The sequence below is a fragment of the Camelus dromedarius genome, chromosome 15, assembly GCF_036321535.1.
Source record: "Camelus dromedarius isolate mCamDro1 chromosome 15, mCamDro1.pat, whole genome shotgun sequence".
Lineage (NCBI taxonomy): Eukaryota > Metazoa > Chordata > Mammalia > Artiodactyla > Camelidae > Camelus > Camelus dromedarius.
In genome coordinates, this window is record NC_087450.1 from 42,342,138 (window position 1) to 42,360,626 (window position 18,489).

An 18,489-nucleotide genomic window follows, 5' to 3' on the forward strand; every position below is an offset into this window, starting at 1 on the left:
GAAATCTGATGGCTTTGCTTCCAGGCTCTGGCAGAGGAAAGATGCCCTAGGAACTGGGGAGGACTGAGTTGCCCTCTCCTCCCTCCCACCCAGCGCCCGGCCAGGCCTTTGTCCCTCTGCCTGTCCCTGCCCAAGCCCTCTGCCCCCTGAGCTCCTGTGTTAGCCAGGAGGCTGGGGGCTGGGAAGATACACATGGGGGCACTCAGAACCAGACAGAGGCACAGTGGGTGGGTGTTGGGGAAAGGGAGAGAGAGTCACAACCTTGATGAACTAGGGGACTTTCCTCACTTAAGGACGGAGCAGAGCCCTGAAGAATGGTTTGTGTGTATGAAATGAGGAAATGTGTTTGAAATTGACTGGTGTTGCCGTGGATCCCAGTGCATCTGTGAGACCCAGGGCCGTCCCCTTCCTTCTGGGGCACCCTCCGGCCGCATGCTTCCCTCGGGGCTCGAGTGTGCACAACTGACCGGTTGCCACCCCAAGTCTCCGTGCTGTTGCTTTTTGTAACAACTGAGATTGAGAGAAGCAGTCTCCCAGGCTCAGCTGTTAAGAAACTGGGTTCTGGGGCCAGATTTGCCTGCTCTGCCCTTACCAGCTGTGTGACCCTGGGCATCTCCTTCCCCTCTCTGCCTCAGTTTCCTTTTCTGCCAAACAAAGACCACTGATAATAACTACCTCACACGATTGTAGAGAAGGGTGAATGAGTTCAGGCAGGTAAAGGCCTTGGAAGAGTGCTTGGTGCAGAGTGAGCCTGGACAGGTGACAGCGGGTTCTGTGAGGCACCTCCAGCCCAGGTAGGCAGCTGGGTTCTAAGGCCCTGGCTCTCAAGCTTGAGTGGACATCAGAATCCCCTAGAGGGCTTGTTAAAACATGGTTTCTTGAGTCCCCTCCGCAGATATTCTGACTCAGTGGGTCTAGAGGGAGGGTCTAGAATTCACATCCCTAACAAGTCCCTGGGTGACGTGATGGCTGCTGACTCTGGGATCACACTCTGAGAACCAGGATCATCGTGATTATCAATACCCAGACTGCAGAGCAGCCGCTGTGTGCCGGGCACGGTGCTCAGCCCTTTTCCTGGGGCTGAGGAAGTTGTGGTGCTGACGGCTCAGTTCTTACAGGAGTTCTCCAGCTAGTGATTGGCGGACAGACAGACACAGCACTTGAACCCAAGTCAGTCTGATTCCAGAACGACTAAACTCAACTGTCAACCAGCCTCAGGTCTTCATTTTACTGGTATTTCTGGAGCCTTTGATAAACGCTGCCTGCATAGAGCCCCATGCAGTTCACAAAGCGATCGCAAATGCATTTCCTCATTTCATACACACAAAAGCCTGTGAAGTAGGTCAAGTATTAATATCACCTGCCTTTACAAGGAAAATGTAATTACAGATGGAAATGAAGGCTGGGAGCAGTCTGGCGTCATGCACAGGATCGCACAGGAGTAGATGGAGGAGGCTGCCTGGCCTCCCACGCTGCCGTACCTGCCACCTCTCAGGGTGCTCGGAGGTGGGGGGTAGCCAGTGGTTAGGGCTCAGCAGGCAGAAGGTGTAGACACTGATGGCAGCCGCCCTCTGGCAGAGAGCGGAGCTGTGGCTAGAAGACCCAGTTCTGGGATAATTCCCAGAGCGAATGTGACCTGGACGCACCCGTGAGGTGGGCTCTCACTCCCACGCGCGTCTACGAAAGGAAAGGGTGTGGAGCAGCCATGGGGAAGTGAGGCAAGGAAAAAGTGTGTGCTAAGCCGGGCCCTGGAGGAAAGGGAGGCTTGACTTTACTATAGAGGGACTGGTGAGATGTCCTGGCAGAAGAACTGGTGAGACCAAAGGAGAGAGACTCAAACAACCAGGGTCTGGGTGGTGAGGATGACAGTGGGATGTGCAGACGGTAGGGCCTGGGGGGACCATCTGGACTGAGCCAGGTCCCCTGGGCTGGACTTGACCTTTCTCCTTCTCCAGCCAACCCAGGCACCCAGAGCACCTGCCATCCCAGGCCCTCCCAGCTCTGAGCCACTTTTTGGAAGCACCCCCGCCATCACGCCAATTGCTCTGTTTAGAGGAGCAAAAACCAGCCAGGTGTTACCAGGAAATGGTCTAATGAGCACTTACTGCTGACAATTTCGCTCCTTTTTTTTTCTTTTTTAAAACTTGGACATTTTTTATTTGCTAATCATCTCTCCGTTCAACCAGCACAGAGCTGCACACGATTTACCTTTTGATGTTCACAGAAAAGAACTCTTGAATTTCAAAGAGCCAGCCGGGATTTGGGGGAATGGCATGCAGAAGCTCCAGCCGTAATCAAACCTCATTAGAGGGTATTCTTCGAGCAAGTTTTCCCCTCTCTTTCCGCCTCCCTCTCCCCCTCCCTCTCTGATGAGAGGGCTGGTTGTTGGGTTTGGCGTGTTTTCTTTTGGATGATTGTGGTGAGGGTTCCCTCCTACCACCTCCTGCCCTCCGTGTCCCCACCTCCCAGCAGTGGGCTCAGAGCTGGGATCTGGGTTCCTCTCTCCACCTCGCACTAGTTGCCATGGTGAGAATTAAGGCTTCATAAATAAAGGCAGCTCCAGGCAAAGAACTCCTCCCGGAAAGTCTCTGCATCCTACTTAGAAAGGGCAGCTCACCTGAAACGGGGCTCAGAATGGTCCTCCCAAGAGGAGGATGCACACCCACCTCCACCAGCACCCATCCGAACCCCCTCCCCAGCACACACAGGGCTCTGGGTGTCCCACTAGGGGTGGTGTCGTCCAGGAATGTTTCTGAGGAACCATGTGGATTGGGGTGTTCAGGATAAGCAGGATCCAGCTATCTTACTCAGGCCTGAGACCCTGAGTGAACATAGAAGCTTCACCTTGTTCCTTGGGTACAGATCCACAGCACAGGAGGGTAAATGAAGTCAATTCAAAAACCACTATGGGTGCACACAAAACAGTAATCGTTGCTACCACTTTTTACCGCTTTTATCAGCAGAAATTGTGCTAACTGCTTTAGAAGCAGTCTCCTTTAGTTCTCCCAATGGCCCTGTGAAGCAGGTACTACTATTACTATCCCCATTTTACAGATGGGAGTACTTCATTGCACAGAGCAGTGAAGTAACCTGCCCAAGGTTACACAGCTTGTAGTAAGTAGCCCCTAGACCACAAGCTTCTGGAGTCAGAGCTCACATCCCCCCCCTACTCTCATCATATACCCAGAACCTAGCACATAGGAGGTGTGCACTGAACATCCCTGGAGGGAATGGTTATGGGCCAAGGCACAGCTGGACTCTGGCAATACAGACAGTAACTTGACAAGGCCTCTGCCCCCAGGGAGATGACCATTAAAGGGGGCCAGAAAAACCAGCCCTCATAGTCAGAAAGCTTCAGATACAAACGGCAGAGGGAACCCCAGAGGAGGAAGCAATTAATTCTCACTCATTTTCCAGGAGGACCAGCACATCTTGGTCACTGATGTGATACAGGATTTCCAGGAGAGGGAGGGTCTTTGAGGATGATTTCCCAATCTCTGTCTGGGTGCTGGGGGTGGTGGTGGCATTCATTAAGACAAAGCAGGGTTATGTTCTGGTGGCTCTCAGGTGAGTTGTGTGGCTGAGTTTTATTCTTCAAATACAGTGGTGTCTATTTAAAGCTTAGGCTAATACATAGATTTGCCATTAGAAGTCATAATGCTCTTTCCTCTTTCCAACTCACAGCATATTAAACCGCACCCCTATGAATCTGATCCAGGAAATCATATTAGTGGATGACTTCAGCAATGACCGTAAGTACCATCACTCCCTGGTACTGTGGACACAAATGTGTTTCCAGCCCCTGTATAAGTGGCAGAGGTGAGCCTGCTGGTTCTCTGGGGATGGAGGAAAGCCTAGGTTTGTAGTGGGTATAGAAGACTTTGAGTGTCCGCGCGGGGCTCAAGAAGTACATAGACCTTCCATCCGAAAAACAGTGTCTTGTGTTCTCTGCGATGAGTCTTTGAGGATCTACCCAGTTCAGTTTAGTTGATTGCTGATGTGGTTGGTGTGTTTACGAATGTATGCATGCACGTGCTTATGTGGCACTGTCCCCAACCTGCATTCCTGGAAATGAAAAGAGGCCCCACACTTTCAAAGGATGGACACTGGGACCTCGAGCCCTGAAGCAGTGTCATATCTGGAGATTCCTGGCTCATATGTTCTGATAATCCGCCAGCCTGAGCTAAGGGCACCCATCTTCCCCCTTTGATTCCCACAGCAGGGCTGGGCTGGGAGGACTCTGTTTTGGGGACATCCCATCATCTGGCCGTGACAGTGAGCAGCTGCCTTCCAACCTTCCAACCACTGGTCGTTACTATCTCCTAGTCATCCTGTCCAAGAACCTGGGTCCCACCCAAATTCATACTCCAAGTCCACTTGCCCTGAGAAAAGCACACGGGTGTTTTTAGACACCTGTGTGTTCAGTTTGACAGTATGATTGTTGTAGAAGTCTTACACTTCAAGCACTGGTAGTGCTGACTCCTCTTCTGAGAGCCATCGTCCCAGCCCGGGTGCTGTTCCAGGCAGTCAACACATCCAGGCAGGACTGCCTCTTCCCTGTGATGAAATGGGGGAAGCGGGTGGTGGCCACTAGGGACAGCTCCAAGTCGCAGAAGTGTGGAGTCTATCCCCACCAGCCCTGGTGCTGGAAGCTGGGCGTAGAAGCCACTGCCATGTTGGGGTCTGTTGTAGGAAGGCTGGAAACCCACATTCCTGACACAGCATCTGAACTTTGGAAATAATGCCGAAGTGGGTTGTGCACCAGATCCAGGGTAATAAGATTGGGCTTGAGTTCTGAAACTCTGTGATCTGATCTCCCTTCCCTAGTGATGAAGGGTTGGAGGTGGGGAGACAGTTTTCCTGCCAGGAGGTAGCCTGCCATTGAAGCTGGAGAAGGGAATGCTGCTGGATTCACTTAGAAGCGGAGTAGCTGAGTGGTCAGAGCGTGGCCCCTGGTGCCAATTGCCTGGCTTCAAATCCCAGGCCTGTCCCTTACCCTCTTCCTGGCTGTGTGCCTTGGCAACCTGAAAGTGACTCAGTTGCCTTGCCTGTAAAATGGAGAGAACAGTAATATGTACAGTTTACATAAGGCTGCAACTGGGTTAATGCATTTGAAATGCTTTGAACAGTCCTTGGCTCAGAAGCCCCTGTGCATCTTTGTGGTCACTCTGTAGAGTCCAGAGCCAAGCAGAGAGGCAAAGGTTGGTAAACCACTGAAGCAAAACCAAAACTGAAGGTCCAGAGTTCAGCGCCAAGAATTGGTGAACTAGAGGAGTGATGGGGCAGGCAGGCAAGCCAGGGTGGGTCCCCAAGACCGGCCTCTTGCCCATCCTGGCATAGCTCCCCGCATGGTGGAGAGGTGAGCCAGCTCTTTGTGATGGAGTACATGGCCTGGATTCCTTAACAAATAGAGTCTCCTATACTAAGTGTCCATGATCTGAAAGGAAACTCCAAAAGTTATCTCACCTACTCTCTGGCCTCCCAGCAGTTTTTTACCAGACCCCACTAAAGTGAATAGGGCTCCTGTCTCATGCTTTGAATGATCTATAGAAAAGGAGCAACGTCCCCAGGTGACCATGCAATCCGGAAGTGTTCCAGCAATTATGCAGGTGCCACTGTGTGACTGACCTGCTCCCAAGAGGCCCCCCCAAGGCCGCTTTGCACAGACTGAGCCACGTTGTATACTGATAGCCGTGGCCAGTCAGCCCCTTCCAAAGCCCCCAACACCCTGAGTCAGGATGGGGCCCGGTAGTTGGGGGTGGGGACGGGAGCCCGGGCTGCCTCACCTACTGTGCACGTTCACCTCCATCCCTGGGCTCTCAATCCACGTCACCTTTTGTCTTTGCAGCCGAGGACTGCAAACAGCTCATCAAGCTACCCAAGGTGAAATGCTTACGGAATAATGAGCGGCAAGGTAGGTGTGTGCTGCTGGGCGGGCCTGGGGGTGGGGGTGTGGGGATCAGTGGTACATGTGTGCCTTTGAGTGTGTGTGTTCAATGTGGTTGGACAATTGAGCAACAGTGGCACCCAGTTAACCATTTGTCCCTCTTGCAGGTCTGGTCCGGTCCCGGATCCGGGGTGCTGATATAGCCCAGGGCACCACCCTGACTTTCCTCGACAGCCACTGTGAGGTGAACAGGGACTGGCTCCAGCCCCTGCTGCACAGGGTCAAAGAGGTGTGTGAGGTGGAGTCCATGCCCCTGACTTCCCCCAGCTCAGTCCTTCACATAGGCCTTCCATCCCTTGGGAGGTGGGTGGGACAGATTGCTGTCCCCTTTTTATAGGTGAAGCAACTGAAGGATAGCAGCCAGCCCAGGTCACCCAGCAGACAGTGGTGGAACAAAGTCCAGGACCTGTTCTCTGCATCACTCTATCACCCACAGCGGGTCCATGACACATGCAGCTTCCTGGGCAAGAGAACTGCCCAGAATGATTTCTCCCAGGCATCAGAAGTTTCCAGAAAGGGAGCACTGATGAGTGCCATTTGTGAAAATGAAGCAGCAGAATTAACCAGGCCTCGTCACTCATTTCCTGAACTTCCACCCACATGTCACCCTCAACCAAAGGCCAAGGCAGAGGGACTGGATGCTAAGAGACCTGAATTCCTTGCCTCTGTCTGCCGTTAAATTACTTGAGAATTCTGTCTGCTTTCTCTCTCCATGTCTCAGTTCTTCCTCTTGAGAGTGAAAAAAAAAATTTTAATTTCCCATCATCATTTTATAGTCCCCAAAAGGACTATAGGCACTGTGTGTTTAGATGCTAGTGTCTGTGATTAGCATTTATGCTGTTTATTTCCCCCCTCGAGTTACTGCCTCCTGCAGCTGCTCTGTGAAGTGGGAGGCCAGATATTTTTAACATACCCATTTCACAGATGAGGACATCACCTCAAGGAGAGTTTTATGTCTTGGGCTGATATTCCCTAGTTGGTACCGCCAGCACCAGAACCTTCCATGTTGCCTTAACAGCATCTTCCCTGTACTGTGGTTATTTCCTTCTCGCTCTTCAAGGGGGCTCCTTGACTCCTACCTGCAAAATGATGGTGTTCAGAGGATGAAAAAATTGAGATGTGTAAACAGCTCAGAGTGCTAAGAAATCCTTACCGACTTTGTTCATGCCAATGAGAGAACCTTGGTGGGTGTACAAAGTTCTCACACGTGAGCCTAGATATCCAAACTCATCTCTTGACCATTTTTCCTGAGATGGGGAGGGCTCGCATAAGGGTACAACATAACCAGGTGAAGAGGTCTGGATTGGGGAATGGAGATTATGAGCAGACCATTCCATTGAGCGGCTTCTCCTGGCACTGGAGGCCCTTCTAAGTCCTCCCCTCCCTCTGTTCTCCACCTACAAACAGCAGGCCCCCCCAGTCAACAACCCAACAAAGCTGGGCTGCTCCTTCCCCCAATTGTGCCCCAACATTCCTACTGCTTCATCTCCCACCAAGCCCTTCCTGTCCCTGGATGTCTTTTCCCTCCTCTCCACAACCCCCTTGATTTTCAGGGCCTCACTCACATTTCCCCTCCTCCAGGAAGCCTTTCCTGGCTGCATGGCCAGCTGGGATCACTCCCGGCAAGAATTGCCCACTTGGCCCCACAATTTCCTCTTCTGGGTTTAGTTCTCTGACTCCCCTGAAAGATTACAAACCCAAGGAGGGCACCAGTCACCTCCTTGTGGTCATAGAGTAAGGTGCTTAGTGTTTGGAAATGATATTAATAAGAAGCCAGACACAATGGGGTGGAGAGAGGGGTTGGAATAGGAGGTAAAAAAGCTCGCTTCCAGACTCTAAGTAGCAGACCTTTATCAAGCATCTATTTTGGGCAGAGTTTCTAGGGGAGATTTGGGATGGACCACATGAAGGGCATTCACACCCTCCTGGGCTCCCCAACCTGGAAGCTCTTCAAACCTTGCTGTTTAGGGGTTTTATGGAGCCTTCTTTATGTAGGCAAGATTGATTAAATCATTGGCTGTTGGTGGTTGAACTCAGTCTTCAGTACCTCCCCTCTCCCTGGGGGTGGCAGGCGAGTAGGGAAGGAAATGGGCAGGGTTGGGGCAGGGCTGAAATTTCCAACCCTTTAATCACATGTTTTGTTCCTCCGGTAACCAGCTCCCATCCTCTAAGAGTCAGCTCATTAGTATAAACTCAGACATCGTGAAAGAGGCTCATCATGATTAAGAACAGATGCTCCTGTCACCCCATCACTCAGGGAATTCCAAGGGTTTTAGAAGGAACAAAAGCCAAGTATGTATTTCTTATTATATCACAACATCACTGTGTATACCACCTTTTGTTCTTCCACTCATCCTCAGATGGACATTTGGGTCTGCCTTTTTACAGTTTTTGTGAATATTTTTGCTGCAAACATTTGTGTACAAGTTTTCCTCTGAGTACCTGCTTTCAGTTCTTCAGGGTTTATACTGAGGAGCGGAACTGCTGGGTCATATGGAAATTCAGTGTTTGACCTATGTGGACCTCCAGGCTGACTTGTCCCTTCAAGATGCTTTCCTGCAGCAGCCTTAATGAACCTGGAGTTCCCTTCCATCCTCATGGCTCTGAGTCCATCTCAGAAGCCCTCCTTGAAAAATGCCTTCTTGTGCATCCTTGGTCAGCTTCAGTGCACAGTGATCCTCCTGTAGGAGCCTTGTGGCCCCAAGATTGAGCTCAGCACCCCCAAGCCAAGCTCCTGGTCCCCACCACTGTCTGACCTAAAGCTTTCATAGCAGAGGATTGATCAGACAAACCCAGGACTATGTTCCTGCTCTGCCCCTGCAGAGGGATTCATCAGACCCCGACTCTGGATAACGAAAAGGTCCTGCTGAGACATCGCCTTCAGGACAGGGAGCATGGGCACGTGTCAGCCTGTTTCCACGTGTTTTTGTATGTGTCTCGTTTCAGAGTAAAATGTGATTTGATCTTGTGAGTGGAAGTGGAAATTTTCAGCTGTGATTGGAGTTTAGGATTTTCAAAAATAGAAAGAGATAAGAAGGAAACTGGGCTGGAGCTGCCAGAAGCTGTCCTTAGCTGGTGTTCTCCATGTGGAAAATCTCCTCGATTTCCCTCCCTTCCCTTCGATTTCATGATGCGACTTGAAACAAGCACCGAGTTGTTGGGGGCTTTTTAAACAGAGGCTCCTTTCTCCCCTCTCCTTATCTACATATTCCTTTAGTAGGAAAAAAGATTTTAAGAAATTTCAATCCCTGTAGAATTTGGTAAATTGATAAAAATAATGGCTTACATATACTTCAAAGCCCTTTCACATGTTTTCCTCTCTTGGTCCTAACAAAAGCCCTGTTAGGAAGGTGGGATTGTTTTGCAAATAATAATTTGTCTTTGCTTCATATATGAAGAAACAGAGTTTTCTTGAGGTTGCATGCATTCTAGATGGCAGAACCAGAATGGAAACCTGGTCTCTGGCCCCTCTCTTGTGCCCCACCCCTCCCTCCAGGCAATCAGAGATGCCACACTGTCATCCTCTATTCTCCTAGAGAGCAAGGTCTTCCTCATCTTTGTATCAACCACAATCCCTAAACCATAGTAGGTCCTCAGGAATGCTGGTTGATGAAGTGAGTGAATGATTGTCTCTAGAAGCTTTTTATTGTCCATTCACTACGTGGTTTCTGCGGAGAGAGGAGGGAGGTATGACTGGACGGGTGACTGATGTCCTGCCATTGGCTCTCACTAGCGGTGCTGAGGCATGGGCTTGGATTTGTGTAGGGGAAGGGGACGAAGTGTTCTGGATCTACCAGGGATTCCACCAGTTGCCCACTGGAGCCTACCTGTGGATCTAGCCTTGAAGACACAGCCACTGGGGCACAGAGGCGGGGACCTGCAGTGGGTCTGGGTATCTCTCTGGAGAGTCCATTCATCCCTGAGCCTATAGGAGGAGAGGCCTTCTTGCTCAGCTGTAATCGATCTACCTCTTTACTGCAGCCATTGATAGTGTCCTCAGAAGAGTCGGTAGCTGCCCTCTTGTAGCCAAATGACCACCTGCTGCCCAGCAGGCTCTGGCCTGGGGTTGAGGGCTGTGAAAGTGGAGCAGATCTGACCTCCAGGGTCACTTAGAGAGGTTCGTATCCTGGCTTTGATGGGTCATATCGAAAGTCTCCTGCAGCCCCTTCTTTACTCCACTTAGTCCCAAACATCCTACACTGCCTCTCTGGCCTCCATGTCTCTGAGCCAAGCAGATGCCACAACCGAGTTGTGATGTAAATAACAGAAGGGCAGACACCCTGAGAACTTACAGGAAGGTACCCCCAGAGCCTGCCGCAGCTCAGGAGGCAGAGCCCATGGGTGCCTTCTTAGGAAACCTGTTGCCCAAGTAACCAACCAGCATTTTATCTTGTATTTTGGTTTCCAAATATTGAGGAAAGACTAAAAAAAAGAAAAGGATTGCAGGTTAGGGGTCCCCAAGACCACCCTCAGTTTCAATAATTCACTAGAAGGACCAGAACTTAGCAAAGATGCTCACACGTGGCTACTGTTTATTACAATGAAAACATCTGGATTAAAATCAGCAGTGGGAAAGGATGCCGGGGGGAAAGTTCCAGGCATGATTGTCCAGTTGTCCCCTTCCAGTGCTGGCAGGCGTGTGTGCAGGCAGCACGCGCTTCTTCCAGCCAGGACGTGTGGCGACACTCACAGAGTGTTGCCAAACAGGGAAGCCCAGCCCAGCCTTGGTGTCCAGGGTTTTTATTGGAGATCAGTCACATAGACATGGCAGATAACCGCCATGGTCTCCATGCTTTTTGATCAAGTTGATGGCCAGAGGTCAAGTTGCATTGGTACCACATGGCCCAGGGCCCTTACCATAAATCTCATTGTTGGCATATACTGTCTGGTATAGCCTCAGGGTCCCAGGTAAGCAAAGACACTTTTATAGGCAGAACATGCCAAGGACTTAGAAGTTACCTCCCAGGAGTTGGGCAAGGGTCAGACATATCTGTGGGCAAGGTTAATCCTTGACTGTACAGGACTCAGTGAAGCTACAGAGGCCCCAAAACTCAGCAGACAAATGCAAAAAGGGGATTTTGTCAGGCCCACAGAGGAAGGTCAGCCTCTGAACTTTTAGAACATTTCAGAATTCAAGTTAGGAGGATGTCTTTGGGTGCATCTCTGTGTTGGTATTGGTGTGGATGGCGGGTGGCTATGTGTGCACTCAGTGTGTAATACACTCACAGACCCACGATGACAGTGGCCCCAGAGCATGTGGTGGCTGGGCAGGTGCCGCGCTGACTGTGCAGGAAGCATCTGTGCCCACCCTGGAGGGAGAGCAATGCATTGAAAATGAGCATTTCCTTCCACCGGAGCCAGTTAGCTTCAGAAGCACCTTGTCACTGTCAGGATGAGTCGCATGTAGAGGCTGAGGGCCACATTAAGTCTGTGAACGTAAAGGCAGGCACTTGGTGAATCTGAGCTTAAAAGAAGAAGACAGCCTCATTGGGGGAAGAGATTGAACCAGGAAATTAAATGGTTTCAAGGAGAAACAGAAGTTCCCGCCCGTGCTGAGCGAGGGTGCTGGGTGCAGAGGAGTGGAAAAGTGGTCCTGCCTGCTTGGCCCAGACCTGCTGACTCTCCCCAGCTGCTGGACTCCCATTCAGCTACCAGGTCTTCATGGTCGGTCACAGCTCATTTATACTGCCCGCGGGGGCCCAGTCTCCCCTCCTGCAGCTGGGACAGGACAGGAGTGTTCACTCAGAATTAAGGAACTTTTTAAAAATAGATGCCATGCCTTGATGGTGCCTAAGAATTTGTCTTGCAGATTTTGCAACCATCTCCTGGATGACTTTGATGGTTACAGATAGGGTAGCCTGGAGGAAACAGCAAGTTGTGAGGCTGGAAAGTTAGATCCAGGCCTGTTTTTGATGGTCTCAGATGCCAGGCTTGAGGAGTTTGAACCTTCTCTTTAAGGCAATTCAAGTTTTTAGCTGTAGAGCTACAGAATAAGATTTGATGTCAGCCACCTGTAGAATGAGAGGGGAAAGGGTGAGATGAGGTGGGGAGGGGCTAGGAGTCCATGGTGGTATACTCCAGGGGAGGGGCATGAGGGAGGGGCAGAATCTGTACAGAAGGGCAGTTTTAGAGTTATAGTTGGCAGGATTGATCAAGTTGATGGGCAGAGGTGAAGCTTCTTAAGTTAGTGCTGGGAAAGAAGAGAGATGTGTGATGGTTCTGTTGATAGAAATAGGGAACCAAGGGAAAGGAGCATGTGCAGGGAGACAGTGGTGAAGGCACCACTGAAAGGCTGTGTGAAATCCACATGGAGGTAGCTGGCGGCATCCTGGACCCATCTGAGTCTAGAAGTGAGGCACGAAGTCAAGGCTGGAGGGACAGATCTTAGTACTGCAGGAGAAAATGGAAGTTGGGGGTCTCTGGAGATGCTATTCATCAACTTGCCCATGAACTGTAAGCCGAGAAGGAAAGTCTTGGGAAATTCCAAGAGTTCCCACTGCGGGGCTGTGACTTTGCTTCTTGGAGCTGCAGGCTGGAGGCCACCTTCCCACTAACCATGTCTTCTGCCTCCTGAGAGCCCCATGCTAGGGAAGGACTCCTAGAGCTTCCTTCTTCCTGATGTCCCTCTGTTTGGTGTGAACCATGCTCCAACCAGCCTCCCTGCGTCTCTGCCATGCTTAGATGGCTGTGAGAAGGCTCCCGAGAGTTAGGGAAAGGCTCTTGCATTGGGGGCATCATAACTAGAAAGGTAACAGTGTCCACTGCCCCATTTTACAGATGAGAACATTGAGGTCCAGAGAGGAAAATGCTTGGTCAGGGTCCTGAAACTGATCTCCGGCCCTCCCAGGGTGAGGCCCTACCAAGTCCCCTGGTTCCCTGTCTGGTTCCTTGGCACCACCAACTGAGTGTGTGAGCCTTTTGTTTTCCAGGACTACACGCGGGTGGTGTGCCCTGTGATCGATATCATCCACCTGGACACTTTCAACTACATCGAGTCGGCCACAGAGCTCAGAGGGGGTGAGTGGGGCTAAGGCGCCTGCCCAGGAAGGACTTTCTTTTTCTGCTACTTGTTGCTGCCAAGGGGGAAAGTGAGCAAAGCCTCTTAGTGGTTTGTCTGGGACATCCAGCCCTGCAACCTGTGATGTCAGTAGCTCCAGTGTGGCCCTTACCACGGACACTGTGATTGGAAGGGCCAGACGAGCACACAGAGCTCTGGCTCCATCACAGGGCTCCCTTCAGGGTGGGAGGGTGTGAGGGAGGCAAGGACCCCCTGGCCGTGTGGGGCCTGAATTGTTCCGGCGCCCCATCAGAGGGCACCACCCTCTTCTATGTGGCCCCCACAGCTCTTCCCAGGACCGAGTGCTGCTTCCCCAAGATTGATTAGAAGTGATGCCACTCACACACCTCCTGCTTACACCCCTCCTGAGACTGCTGTCCTAGGGCCACACTCCATAACTGTCCATCGTGTCCCCCTTGGGCCCCACCCGTGGGTTCTATCAACCCCGACTCTTCATCCTCTGCCCTCATTCCCTAACTGCCCCGCCCCAGCAGAGAGGGCTCAGGGAGGCAGTAGGAGGTAGAGAAAGAGAAGGAAGCTGTGAAAGGGAAATTAGGCAGCTTTGTTACTGATCAGCCCGGGTGAGACCTGTTATCTCTGGGACCACCTGGGAAACTAGGTATATTCATGAACTTCTGGTGAAGGGCCAGAATGAGCAAGTTCTATAGATATATCAATGAATCAGCAGAGTGGATGCTGTGTTTTAGGGTTTGACTGGAGCCTCCACTTCCAATGGGAGCAGCTCACACCAGAGCAGAAGGCGCGGCGCCTGGACCCCACTGAGCCCATTAGGTAAGTCAAGGCAAGGGTAGGGTGGGCAGATTCATTACCACCTGGCCCTTCCCACTGTCACATGGTATAGGGAAGCAGTCCACATTAGATGCTCAGAATATTGGGCAGAAACCAAGAGGACCCTTTTTCAGGCCAGCACCACTTTTGCCCTTATTTTGGGAGGTTTCTGTCCTTGTGGAGACTTCTGCTGAAGGGAGTGAGGCCTGGCGGAGACGTGTGCTGAGGAGATGCCCAGCCTTGTCCACCCACGCACGTGCCGTGACGTACTTATGCTTCCTGCTAGGTGTTGGAGGGTCCCAGGTGGTCCTGTTTGAGCCTCTGACAAGGGAAAAGGTGGTCCCTTAACCCCCAGGTCTTGAATGTCAGGATTCAGCCCAGGAAGGTCGAGTCGAGCACTGCTGTAAGTGGAGGCCAGTGTCAAGGCATAGCCACTGCTACATCCTAACAAACATGACTGCTGGGTCCTGTGTGAGAACGTGGCAGGGGCATCAAGCACTGGGCTGCTCCGGCGGTGCTGTAGGTGGCTTTGTCCTGATCTACATTCTCGCACTCAGTCCCCACTGTGACCTGCAGCACATGTGGCAAGTTGGCCACCCGGAGTTCGGGACTATCTGAGGGCTTCTCTGTCCCCAGAGTGGGGTCCTCAGGGCAGGTTCTCTTCTGGGAATATCTCTGCTCATCAGAGGGCAAGTGTTTCCCAGAATTGGGCCAATTCTCAGGGGACAGTAGGGTGTCGTGGCATCAGGAGGCTGAGCTTCTGACCTGCTCCCCTTCAACTAACAGTTTGACATTGCAGAAAACTCTTTTAACCCCCTGGACCCACTGAACAACAGGCCAGGTCCCCGAAGGCTCACGCCCCAACCCCAGCCACTGATTCTTCCAGATACATGTCCCTGTGCTTATCGGGTCATTTGGCTGGACTCCCCCAACCTTTCCTTTCCAAGTGGCTTCTCTGACTCTTTCTCGGCGTCAAGGGGAGGGCAAGTTGAGATGAGACCCTAGGAAAAGAAAGTGAAGATGAGGCTGTGTTCCTTTACTAGGGCTGCTGCCACAAAGTAGGACAGACTGCGTGGCTTATACCACAGAGACATCCGGTCTCATGTTCTGGAGGCTGAAGGCCCAAGATCGAGGTGTCGGCAGGGTTGTCCCTTCCGAGGGCTGTGCCAGGCTGCTCGCCTTGGCTGTCAGATGGCCGTCTTCTCTGTGTCGCTTTCTGTCATCTTCTCTCTGTGCATGTCTATCTCTGTGCCTGTGTCCCCTGTGACACCAGTCCTATTGGTTTAGGACCCACCCTAATGACCTCATTTTAACTTGATCACCTCTGTAAAGACCTCTCCAAATAAGGTCACGTTCTGAGTTCCTGGGGTTAGGACCTCAACATATTTTTCTGGGGGCATAACTCAATATCTAGCAGAGGGGGAAAGAGGGGCAAAAAAGAGAAAAGCATGTCTCAAGAAATGGATGTGCTGTTCACAGGTGCTGCCTCAGCCCCTCTTCTCTGCCTGGTCAGTGGCCCACTGTCCCCGCTGCCAATAGTGAGGCTCCCAGGAGAGCCCCACTGGGCATGGCCTATGAGAGAGGCCGGGGGGGCTCCCAAGGCCCTCAGAACAGCCGGGGTTCTGAGCAAATCCCAGCCCCCCAGGGGAGATGTGCTGATGAGCGAATCAGCCCGTCTTCAAGGTGAGGAGATTTATAATCAAAGGGGAAAGCCCTGGAGTGAGTTCCTATTTGAGGTAAGTGGACAATGTATTGATCTTTATGAAGAAGAGCAGAAATAGGAAGAATATGGCCTTGAGGTCTGGACCACCAGGGCAGAAGAACGTGACCACGGTCCCCCTCCCATGACTGATACCCCTCTTTGCCTTCCAAATGCATAGGACTCCAATCATAGCTGGAGGGCTCTTTGTGATGGACAAATTCTGGTTTGACTACCTGGGGAAATATGACACGGACATGGACATCTGGGGCGGAGAGAACTTTGGTGAGTTGCTGTCTCTGCAAGCTGGGGCTGGGGTAGGGGTCTCTGTGTCCTTGGACCACATGTGCCTGGGATGAGGGTCAGGGAGATGAGGAGCAAGTCAGTCCTTTGGGGGAAGGCCACATGGGGCCAGAGGAGTGGTTGCCAGGAGGGCAGAGGTAAAGAGGGGATTTCTTCACGGGACAATGTGGATGCTGAGGACCGGGAAGCACGCCCAGGGGGACCATCAGGGGAAAGTTGAGATGCAAAAGTCAGGAAGACCAATGAGGGGCGCCAAGTCCAAGGGCCAGAGGCAGGCTTCAGTTAGGAGTACTAAACTTGGGAATTTGGAGTTGGGAGGAGACTGGGGATAAAGAAGATGAGGAGGAGGATGGACAGCAACACCATTAACATCTGGATCACATGTTGGTGACTCTAGCCACATCGCCCCGCACTGGGTTGATGAGGAAGGTCTGGGTGAATGCTGCAGAAACCCTAGGGGCGTCTCACCCTAATCTTTTAGTGCAGAGAAAGCGGTGGGGGTGGGAGGCTGGATTACAGGTTCCAGAACAGTGCCAGCAGGTGGCCCAGTGTGGTCGCAGTGGTGTTGGGCTGCCATTTGCAGCTATGGGAGAAAGTACAGTCAGAGACCTGCTCGATCTAACCAGTGACACTGACCTACCCTCCAGCTTCCTCGTGTGTTAAAAGTATCACTCGGGGATGCTGCTTGGAGTTGCTGTGGAAATCCATTCAGATGTCTGTAAAACTCCAGCACCATATGGACACAATGTTAGTTACCTCTCCCTCCCTCCAGCAGGGGAGACCTAAGAGATGACTCACATATAAGCTGCACAAGGGCAGGGATTTGGTCTGTTTTGTTCCCGGCTGTCTCCAGTGCTCAGTATGGTGCCTGCTGCAAGGGAGACTTCAGTATCTGTTGAATAAACCACAGAAGAGGAAGAGTCCGGAGTGTCAGCACCCCTTCCCATCTCTGGGCACCAGGGAACGCATTTGGCCTGGCCCCCCGAGCAGCCGGCAGGCCAGGAGAATGATCCATGAGGCTTGCCCGGCATTTAGTGGTAATCCCATACGTTGTCCTCTGCCATTGTTTTTGTCTGTCCCTGCCTCCAGGATGCTTTATGGCTTTCTTCCTTGGTCGCTAAGAGTTATTTCCTGGAAATTTATGACTGTTGGCCTGATCCACAGCATCTGTTCTCCCAAACTGGGCAGTGTAGGGAAATCCATCAGAAAAGTCCATCTCCTGCCATTCAGGGGCCAGCTTGGAAGCTCGGGAATCAGAGCAGAAAACCCCAACACCCACGAACAAAACCCTGAGACTCAGTCTGGGGATGTGATGGGGGTCTTTGGTGTGTCTGAGGTGGAATCTGCCTGTACCGGCCCAGGAGAACTTGGAGCTAGGTATGCCCTTGGCTTCCTCAATGGGGACGAGATTTCTCTGTTTCTGGGCATCTTCCTTCGTGATCTACTCTCACCTTTCCTCCCATCTGTTGAAGCCTTTTCTGCAGCCCTTTGGAGAGACAGGCGCCGTCCACTCTGCTTGAACTAACACTGCTTACGATGATGGGTTTGCTGCTCCACAGTTCGGCACATTCTGCCGTTGAGAATTTTCATGTCGAGTGGTTAGAAAATTCTTCTAAGTCCCAGCCCAGCTTCCATCCTTCAGGCCTCGTTCTCCCCTCTTGAGCCACGCAGAGTGCACGTGCTTCTTCCCCGCAGCAGCCCAGGGGGATTCAGGCACCACACTGTTATTCATGATGTCACATTCTGGTCCAGTCCACCGGTACCTTCTCTCTATAGCCATGTTGACACACATCTCACATCCAGGGGCCATCTCCTCTAGTTGGCTTCCCGGTCGTTTGGCATTAACAAGTGCTGATTGGAACAGGGAAGTTGGGAGGGGCTCCTGGGGGTGTGTGACAATCCACAAATTTTTTTTAATCACAAAAAAAAGCACTGCAGACAGCTCTCACAGGGAACACTGTTTCCTCCAGTTCCAACGTTCCATTATGCTACAGCCAGCTTCCAGCACTTTGAAAGCCAATTCTGGATTTTTGTTGTTGTTGTTTAGCGTTTTCAGTGGTGGGTATATCATGTGGACAGTGTCAGTTCTGCAGGTGAGGATCAGGGCTTTGGAGAGTGATGCTTCAGCTGCACAGGACAGAGGGTGCTGAGGGGTGGAGGGACTTCACTTTAGAATAAAGAGATCCCAACTCCAGTGTGCAGCAAGAGGACCCCTGGCCCCCAAGTCACCAAGTCTTGAAGATCCTCTCCCCTCAGCATGCACTCACTTCCATCCCTCTCTACATCCCCGAAATGGTTCTCCATCTCGAGTCTGCTCCCCTCAAAGCCATCCCCCACACTCCTGCCAAAGTGCTCTCTTGGAAATACAGGTCTCTCCCACCCTCCTGGGCCTGGCAGCTTCCGGTGGCTCCTTCCTGTCCTAGGGATGAGTCCCCATTCCTCAGCTGGGTGCCTCGTTGGCCTTGCCCACTTCCCCAGCCTTCAGTCCAGAGGCACTGCCAGCCCCTCCTACACTGCCCAGATGCATCCAGCCATCTGCGGAGACCTAGCCTCTGACCTCCACCAAGCGCTGGATGGCCATAGGGCACAGCTCTGGATCGCCCTCACCTCCCCCAGGACTAGGACCTGCCTGCGCTCTGCCAGCCCCCTCAGCTCCCCGCTCTCCTCTCCACTCCAACGATGGGCCTTCCCATG

At 51.9% G+C, this 18,489-nt stretch overlaps 1 protein-coding gene across 2 annotated transcripts in view; it reads left to right on the plus strand.

Moving 5' to 3' along the window:
• Positions 1-18,489, plus strand: part of GALNT14 (polypeptide N-acetylgalactosaminyltransferase 14) — a 191,880-nt gene that overhangs the window by 149,404 nt on the left and 23,987 nt on the right. For both annotated transcript variants that reach the window (XM_010987767.3, XM_010987766.3), the window contains exons 4-9: positions 3,685-3,752; positions 5,849-5,914; positions 6,055-6,176; positions 12,877-12,964; positions 13,712-13,796; positions 15,674-15,777. In XM_010987767.3, the coding sequence (XP_010986069.1) occupies positions 3,685-3,752; positions 5,849-5,914; positions 6,055-6,176; positions 12,877-12,964; positions 13,712-13,796; positions 15,674-15,777 (533 nt within the window). The remainder of the gene's footprint in view (positions 1-3,684; positions 3,753-5,848; positions 5,915-6,054; positions 6,177-12,876; positions 12,965-13,711; positions 13,797-15,673; positions 15,778-18,489) is intronic.